The 9778-nt window shown below is 41.5% G+C and overlaps 1 protein-coding gene across 1 annotated transcript in view; it reads left to right on the forward strand.

The window, feature by feature from the left end:
• LOC106583187 (testis-expressed protein 264 homolog) overlaps positions 1-8842 on the forward strand; it is a 159127-nt gene extending 150285 nt beyond the window's left edge. Inside the window, exon 4 of the mRNA XM_014167091.3 lies at positions 4558-8842. Coding sequence (XP_014022566.3) covers positions 4558-4916 — 359 coding nt within the window. The 3' untranslated portion in view covers positions 4917-8842. The remainder of the gene's footprint in view (positions 1-4557) is intronic.
• The last annotated feature ends 936 nt before the right edge of the window (positions 8843-9778 follow it).

Raw genomic sequence — 9778 nt, forward strand, 5'->3', positions numbered from 1 at the left:
TAACATTGAACCTGGTTGGCTAGTTCCCAGCAGATTCATGCAGGTTAGTAACGACATGATTTGGCACTATGCTCATTGTTGTTTAACTAGCTAACGTTAGCTGGCTGGCTTGCTAGCTAACGTTACGTGACGTGTGTGATCTTACACATTGTTTACCTAGCTAGGTAAAAAATTTTACCTAGCTAGCTAGATACATGTCTTAACAAAAGACTCCACTATGCAAGTAACCATTTCGGGTGCATTCGTAAATTCAGTCTGAGTATGCCAGAGCGAAGAATATCTGATGAATTTACAAACACACTACACTCATTGAATATGGCCGGTGTCAGTAAATGTTGGCAAAAAAGCGTAATGAAATTGTTGCCAGCAGAGCTGGTTAGGCTGTTTTCATGTTATCCAGAGGTAAACAAATCATCGGCCAGAGCGTCAAGTGTGCGCTCTGAACGCGCCGAGAGCGGAACGAGATGGGTGGGGCTGAAGTTTAAGAGGATGTGAACGATGCTGAATGGGTGTAGACAAAGAAGAACTCTTCACTAGGTATCAAAACATTCAAAGGCCATTTTCTCAAAAGTGAGTTTACAAGTTTATCAACTTTCAAAACAGAATTACTTTCTCATTTTGCTACCTAAGACCGATTTGAGCCGGTCGGTCACATATTGACAAACTCCACTTACCAAGACCATTGCCAAATAAGGCGTGCTGTCACCTGTTGTTATAGTAAGCTTGGAGGTGGTACTAACCAGCACATCTAGAAGGGGGTGTATTTCATGCCGAACCCCTCCCTTGAGAGGACATGGAGGCACCTTCTCAAAGTGCCTCAACATCACGATTTCAATGTTGAGTTGAACCGCTAGGTTGCAAAAAGAGCTAGAAAACTGTCAAAATGACAACCAGAATCATGAAAGTTACTCTTTAAAACCCCCTTCTCCTCTTGTTTCTTCTCCTCTCTTTTCCTCTCTTCTCTCTTCGATCTGAAACCATTTTAAGAACAAGACCTTGATTCCGTAGCTAATAATCACAGTTGGCCTAATTTAGCAACTAATATAGGTAAATGTTATCTGAAACACTTTCCAAAGCATGGTCTGCTTCAATTTGAGAGCTTTGTCATGACTTATTTCCAGGTGTTTGTGGGTGAAAGTAGTCAAGTTTTGTCGGAAGGGTCTTCCTGGGGGGTATACTAAATAGACCAATTATTTCTTAGTTCAGCAACTGGTAGAACATAACCACTCTACCTGCCATTCACCAGTACTACAGCCTGAGAATGGTCAAATACAACACATATATAATACCTCCATGGACCCACTTATCCTCATCTTCTCCCTCTCATTGAGAAGGTTTAGGATTACCCCTTTCATAGAAAAACTCAGGCATAATGAATATCACTGCCCAATATGACCTTTTTAGAAATGATGGGTTTGCTGTGTATGGACTTGCTGGCTGGTAAATGGGATGTTTGTCAGCTTATTAATATGCCATAAATAACCCCAGAGTCAGAACACCTCTCATATAGACATGGTCTCTCTGCATATTACAGACAGGCTCAGATACACTGGACCTGATAATGAGCTTGGTGAGAGATGGACAGATCTGAAGGACGTGGGACTTGTGTGAGGGGCTCAGAGACCATGTGTGTTTATTGCACTGTGGTCCCCTGTGATAAGATGGTCCATAACTCAGTGTGATGTGTAGATGGGGTTTGTTTGGGGTGTGAACCCAGCAGGGGAGAGGAGAGACTGGACCAGGGTGTCCCGTTACCCTCCTGGGACACTGACAGGAGATGAATCCTCCATTGTTCCTTAATGAATTAACTTCTCCAAGGCTGTTGGAAGATGATTCCATACAAAGAGAAAACCTTTTGCTGGTTCATCAATGTAGGTGACTATTTCTTTCATACCAAGACGTTTTTCCGCCAACTTTACCATACAGCTAACTTTTTCCCGCCTTTTTCTTATATCTGAAAGGTATCGCCGATATCAAAGCTGACATTTTTATGTCCGCCTAACGACCTAGTAATCATGTAGGTTAAGTGCTGCCTATGGCTTAGTATGAAAGGCAGCCATAATGCTGAGGCGGCATTGGCACGCACTATGCTCTAAACTTTACTGGGGCTGGGGCTTTACTGGCAGCACAGACCCATAACATAGACCTAATTAAACAAACAAAAAATGCTATTCGTATGAAAATACATTTTATTAGGCTTATGTTTCTTAGGATCTGCCTAAACAAATAAGTAATTGATTTCGTTTTGATGGTGTATATTCAATGGATTTATTAAAATAGAGCCCACCCACATCTGCACACCACTACTACCACACCTCCCCGGCATGCAAACAGGAGGTATATAGGTGTATTATGGTAAAAATGGGCCTGTTGTAAGAGGATCATATAAACATTGCCCACTTTTTTTTACAGGCTAAATATGTAAATCCTATGTGAAAGCAGTAGCCTATATATAACCTGGGATGCTCTCCTACATCACACACCTTTCACAATAGGATGATGCACATGCCTTGGATTCATGGGTTTACATAATGAGATCACATGATAGAGGTGACTGACTGGTGTCCTGTAGACTGCTTTCTTTGTCTCTTTCTTACATTAATCAATGCTGAAAAGGTCTCATTTGTGTGCCTATTTTCAGCTTGTCCATTTCTGCACAATGACCACAGAGCTGGGGCCTAATTGAGATGACAGTGCTAATTGCAGTCACAATGGGCAGGAATGAATTTCTCCGGGCCCCAAAACGATACAGACAGGGAGATGACAGAGGTCATGCTAGCTTCTCTCCATGAAAGAGATTAAGATTATTCATTCATCTTCATTCCAGGGCCGTTATAACTACACCACACACACGCAAATGCACACATTCACACAAACCAATCCAATATGTCTTGGATCATGACAAACTGAGGAGGATATTATGATAAGACACTGGTGGATATTCCTCCATCAGAAAGGACTAGCAATCATAGGCTAATCAGGCTCAGCGTTTGGCACATCTTAATTACTCTGAAAGCGTCATGGGCCAGTTCATCATGTTATATGGAGGAAATCTCTGAAGCATTACGCTAATAGTCCATCCTGGTGATGAGTGCACATATTCTTTATTTCCTGGACCAGACAGCAGAAACCACAAACATTTCCCCTCTGGTAAAGGAGTGAGTTGGAGAAATACTAAATGAGCAACCAAGCAGGATGCTATCATTATATATCATGTGACTGACTTATACTGCTGTGTAGTTGGCTGTGTAGGAATGGGCCTTTGTCTTTATGACCAATAATATCAGCCTCATCATTGCTTAATAGGATTCGGGAGAGAAGTAGAATTCTCTGTAATGACCCATACAAAATAACCTATTACTATGAGTTACTCACCTTAAATTCCAGAAGAGGAGTACATCTCAGTGACTGGGTTTATGAATAAAGGAACTGGCCCAACACTCACGCACTCACGCACTCACGCACTCACGCACTCACGCACTCACGCACTCACGCACACACGCCACACACACACACACACACACACACACACACACACACACACACACACACACACACACACACACACACACACACACACACACACACACACACACTATATATCCATGCACAGAACAGGGGTAGAGTACAGAAGCACGGCAGCATATCAAATATTCCCCCACCCACTAAGATCCTCTAGCCTTCTTAGGAGATTAAATCTGTAATGCGGTCTTGCATACACTCATTCGTTTAAAAAACTATCCAACTGGAAGGATGTGAGTGAGAACAATGTTATTGTCGCTTGTTGCTGCCCACGTTCAAACTGCCTCAATTTTCTCAGCCTCTCTTAAAAATGACAACAATGGCAGATCTGGCATTGACACCAATGAAGTCTCTGTGTGTAATGGAGCTAGTCAACTTCTTTATGAGCTGTTGAGTGATGTGGGAATATATGTAGTCAGCTTGTCTCAATTTACAGGGTAAAATTTGTACTTGTACTGTAGCTTGCTTACCCAAATTGTATCTTTTGTCTGTTTCCCTTTTTGTAAAGTTGTTGAAGTAATTCATGAGTTTGAAGCTGGAAAAATCCCAACCAGATAGATTAAGGAGAGTACCTTGTCAGGATGCCAACTCTGTGCCTCTGTCTGCTCTCTCTTTCTCCTTAACATTCTCCCTCTCTAGCCTTTCTCTCACTCTCTCTTTTACTCTTTGTCCCTCTTGTGTACTTGTCTTCAATTACAATAAGTAGGAAGACACAAAACACAACAGTTAATGAATGTGGACTCTATTCAATCCGTATCACGGAAGTTCAGCGTTCCAGTGTGATTGAAATGTATAGGCAATGTTCCTGTGTTAGCGGAGACTGCGTTCACTGTATGGGTTAATTGGAAATGACTTTTACATTTCTATCACACAATCTGTAATGCTTCAGCCATACAGATTGAATACAGCTCTTACACTTTTGTTCATGACGTCTCCACAATTACAATTCTTGTAAGTTCTGGCTCTGTAGAGGGTTAGTTTTGAACTGACATCTATTCGCTGTTTCACCTGACACCTCTCTTCCTATGGTTGCAGGTGCAGAGTCCCACAGTGATGTCAGCAGCAAGCTGAGCAGCCAGGCGCAGTCAAAGAACACAGAGACGTCTCTGGCCCCGTCCTCCGCCACCTCTCTGCCCCACAGGGACCAGGGGGACGGGGTCGAACAGGGGCAGGGTGGAGAGCACAGGGAGCCAAGTGAAAAGGGGCACGGGGACAGGGGCTCCAGCGAGTCAGTGGGCAGCGGCTCCTCCTTTGAGGAACTGGACTTGGTGGAGGAGCTAGAGAGAGAGTTGGGGAGGGAGGAGGAAGGCCCCACAGTGAAGGAAGAAGCCAGGGAAGCCCCAGTAGAGGCTGTAGCTGAGGAGAGGGAGCCCGTAGGGGATGGAGAAGAGTAGAAGAGGATGGATGGAGCTAACTCCTCGGGTTTGATCCTTTTAAGGTGGGAGAGATTTCTTCAGCTAATCTTGTCTTTTATGTCAACTTGTTGGTGGATCTGTAGCCATACTATTTATAATGACAGGCATGCCATCTATTTCTGGACCTTTTGAACTTTCCTGTATGTTAAACTGTAACGTCTGTGAGAGATAATGACAAAACAAAGATGGGTTGATCAACATTAAACAGAACTGTTGTAGGACATGATGCATTCACCAGTAGAAAGTAATCATCTCCCATCATAGTAGGCACACATTTTATGTAAGATAATTTGTTATATATATAATTGAATATACTGTATATAATCGAATACAGTATAGTTTAAGACAGTGGTCACCAACCGGTCGATCGATGCATTCATAGTCGATCACCTAACTGAAAAGCCAACGATAAAGGCTATGACAAAGGCTTCCGCTCCTTATTTTATTATTTGTGCTGTTGGTGGTACAGTAGGTGCACTTGATTCAGAAGCCCTGTGCACCGGGAAGGAGAAGTGTTCCCATTTTTAACCATTTCATTTGTCTGAAAAGACTAACTCCGCCTACCCTGTGGACCGTGAGATCTGTGGCTAAATCAAGTGTGCCTACTGACTGACCAATCGGATAGCTCAAATCATGTGCCTACAGCTTCCAGGACCCCAGCCCCAGTAAAGTTTTATACTAGCCTACATGAGATTTCATATATTTTAAAACAATGACCATAGAGAGACTGTCAAATAACACAGCAAATAGCTGATGTTTTTATAAGTGAGTTCATGTCCAAGTTTGTATTCAGCACTGTCAACACTGTTTTTATTCAACGCTATTACAAAACATAAAAGACGCTTCTCCCTGCTTCCATTCTCAATGCAGCTGCAATGAATGAGTACCAAGTGTATCGATAGCCTGTGTTTTTATTATTATTTGCATCTCATCATGTCTATTTTAATATCAAGGAATATTTCACTTTCTCTGGTCATAGGAACATCATGAGTTTGTGCATGAGGCAGATGCAGTGTGACTCGACTTTTGCCATCAGGTGGAAGACGGTTTCCCGATTTCATGTAATGGACATATACAAAATATTCCAAGTTGGGGAAATTAAATGAAAAAAATAACTTGTTTAAAAAATAAATAAAAAAATAGAAAGTTGTGCGTGCATATGTATTCACCCTCTTTGCTATGAAGCCCCTAAATAAGATCCGGTGCAACCAATTACCTTCAGAAGTCACGTAATTAGTGAGATTGCACACAGGTGGACTTTATTTAAGTGTCACATGATCTGTCACATAATCTCAGTATATATACAACTTTTCTGAAAGGCCCCAGAGTCTGCAACACCACTAAGCAAGGCGCACCGCCAAGCAAGCGGCACCATGAAGACCAAGGAGCTCTCCAAACAGGTCAGGGACAAAGTTGTGGAGAAGTACAGATCAGGGTTGGGTTATAAAAAAATATCAGAAACTTTGAACATCCCACAGAGCACTATTAAATCCATTATTAAAAAATGGAAAGAATATGGCACCACAACAAACCTGCCAAGAGAGGGCCACCCACCAAACTCACGGACCAGGCAAGGAGGGAATTAATGAGGGAGGCAACAAAGAGACCAACGATAAGCCGGGCTTAATGGAAGAGTGGCCAGAAAAAAGCCATTGCTTAAAGAAAAAAAAGCAAACACTTTGGTGTTCACCAAAAGGCATGTGGGAGACTCCCCAAACATGTAGAAGGTACTCTGGTCAGATGAGACTAAAATGTAGCTTTTTGGCCATCAAGGAAAACGCTATGTCTGGCACAAACCCAACACCTCTCATCACCCCGAGAACAGCATCCCCAAAGTGAAGCATGGTGGTGGCAGCATCATGCTGTGGGGATGTTTTTCATCGGCAGGGACTGGGAAACTGGTAAGAATTGAAGGAATGATGGATGGCGCTAAATACGGGGAAATTCTTGAGGGAAACCTGTTTCACTCTTCCAGAGATTTGAGACTGAGACGGAGGTTCACCTTCCAGCAGGACAATGACCCTAAGCCTACTGCTAAAGCAACACTCTAATTTTTTAAGGGGAAACATTTAAATGTCTTGGAATGGCCTAGTCAAAGCCCAGACCTCAATCCAATTGAGAATCAGTGGAACCCATCCAACTTGAATGAGCTGGAGCAGTTTTGCCTCGAGCAGATGTGAGACTTGCCGCTGTAGTTGCTGCAAAAGGTGGCTCTGCAAATTATTGACTTTGGGGGGGGGGGGGGGGGGGATAGTTATGCACACTCGTGTTTTCTGGTTTCTTATCTTATTTCTTGTTTGTTTCACCAAAAATATTTTGCATCTTCAAAGTAGTAGGCATGTTGTGTAAATCAAATGATACAAACCCCCAAAAAATCTATTTTAATTCCAGGTTGTAAGGAAACAAAATAGGAAAAATGCCAAGGGGGGGGTGAATACTTTCGCAAGCCACTGTATGGTCTGAGAAGGACAATATTGGCAGTTCACTGTATTAGGCCTACTGCACAAACCTCATTCCTACAGAACTGTTTTTATTAGGTTAACGTAAAAAATGTTAAGTCATGTTTAAAAAGAAATCTGAGCGTAGATCGCTGCTTTTTGACTGCGAAAGTGATCTTGACTCAGGAAAGGTTGGTGACCACTGGATTAAGATGAACAACCATTATATGAAGGAATTGTATGCATTTAGTTGTGGATTTGTAATTTTATCTACCTACATACATATCATGACAATTGAGATGCTACCTACTTGCTTTGGTTACAATATTTTCTGAATACTCTTATGATGACTTTTTACGTAACGTAGTGACCAGAAAAATCCAGAGCAGGTATTGTACACTAGGGTATCTAAAGCAATATCTGCATTATTCATTTTGACATGAATAACAGCCTAACAAGGTCATTTTGCTTTTGCCCTCAATTTGAAATGGGTTTTACACCTGGGAAAAGCAAGGCTTAAATGGAGTGTTGTAGACTAATCCATAGAACGGTAAGCGGGGCTTTAGGTGAAAGTCAGTTCAGACTCAAAGTCATCAAGGGCTAGGATTTACAATGCAACTATGAGATAGAAACAGTCAAAGTTTAGATGAGATGGAAACAGTCTAAAACAGTATTTGTATTCATCTGTAAGACTTATGTAACAGTTTAAGCATATAGCCAATAAATAGAAAATATTTGAAGTCTTCACCTTTCAGATGATCTGTTCTGTTACTTTGTCCTAGGTGTTTCCGGTGTAGAAACTTGTTCAACTACTCTGGTCTGTCATGTGTACCAATATAATCTTTACTTTTTGACTTGAATCAGGGATATACTGAGTTCTTCCCTTATTTTAGGTATAACAACTTCCTTTATAGCATGATAATCCTATGATATAGACATTGGGCTCACTCCATTTGCTGTTGTCACATGTTATTCTGTTGGGTCTCTCGTCTTGGGCTTTGAGTGATGGAGATAATGCACAATGCCATGGGTGTTTTTTTTCTGTCTGCAATAAAAGATCATATGCAATTTTCTTTTTTTCTGTATCTATACAGACAATCAATACTGTATGCATGTTATGTGGTAAACTCCTGTAGTATTCAGACAGTGAAATTATATTCTTCTATCCCTATTGCTCACGCAACAGCTCTGAAAACTCATCCTCTGTGTCATGGTTCCACCTGTCACCAGAGGGCGGCAGAGAGACCACCCTAGAGACGATTATGACACTCAGATGTGTTCCATTACTCATTATGATTTTCACTTTAAAAGAGGTGTGTTTTCGATTTCTCTTTGCAGAAGCTTGAATTGCTTACCGTGTGTGTTCATTTCCTGAGTGAGTTTGAGACTTAGTGGTTGTTGTTTTTTTCAAGTGTACTGTGATCCTGCAGCTACTGTTTCTTAGTAAAGTATTATGTTTATCCTTAACCACTGATTCCTTGTCTGGTCTCTTCTCTGCACCTGGGTCCAACCTCACCATGTCAGACTTTGTGGCTTTTTCATTGATGAAAGTCTCTATCATTGTCTCTTTTCTGAAGAAGACCTTGCCTCACATAAGTAGGGAGGGGTATTATATGAGGAAATTACAGATGGACCCAAAGCACCTATTAACTTAACACTTTCTTTTACACAACCAGCTTTCATGACCATTCACACTTTTGTGTAATTTCTTGGAGGCCTGTATTGACTACCATTTCCTCTCTTTAAAAAAAAAAAAAAAAGGAGGCTCAGAGATGGGCTTGGTGAATAGATTTCAAAAGACTGAATAAAAGAGGGAGTATGAATAAATGGCATCTCTAATGGTATAATATATCCGCGATATAACTTGCACCGCCATGCAACCCCTTTGTGAAGGAACAATTTGTCTCAGCAATCTCTTGAAGGAATAGATGTTTAGGACAGAGGAGGAAATCAATATGCACAATGTGTGTGTGAAGAGCAGTACTCATATGTACGTAAAATCATGGTCTGAAGGTGTTCATTGTTTTAGCTATTATCCCAGTGCCTCTGTTCATAGCTGTATTGGGAAGTCGACATTCACAGCTCCACATGGTCAGTGCTTCTCAGGTCATTCTCTGTCTGAGGGAAGAGGCAGCAAAGTGCTACACGTCAGCACATCAGGAATTGGCCAGACCTAAGGTCACTATGGGGAAATTCTTGGCCCTTTAGCCTTTATGATATGTAGAGTAAGCCTTCTGTATTGAGTGGGATTTCAACTTAACAATTAAATTGCTGAAGTTAATTAGCTGTTAAGGCTTATCTTAAAACCCTTTTCCACTCTAATGATTATATGAAATTGGAACATTCACTTTAACATTAGTCTATAGGACCCTCTGAGTCTGTGGTGAGGGACTAATGTTATGG

The sequence above is a fragment of the Salmo salar genome, chromosome 22 (genome assembly GCF_965601325.2).
Source record: "Salmo salar chromosome 22, fSalSal1, whole genome shotgun sequence".
NCBI lineage: Eukaryota > Metazoa > Chordata > Actinopteri > Salmoniformes > Salmonidae > Salmo > Salmo salar.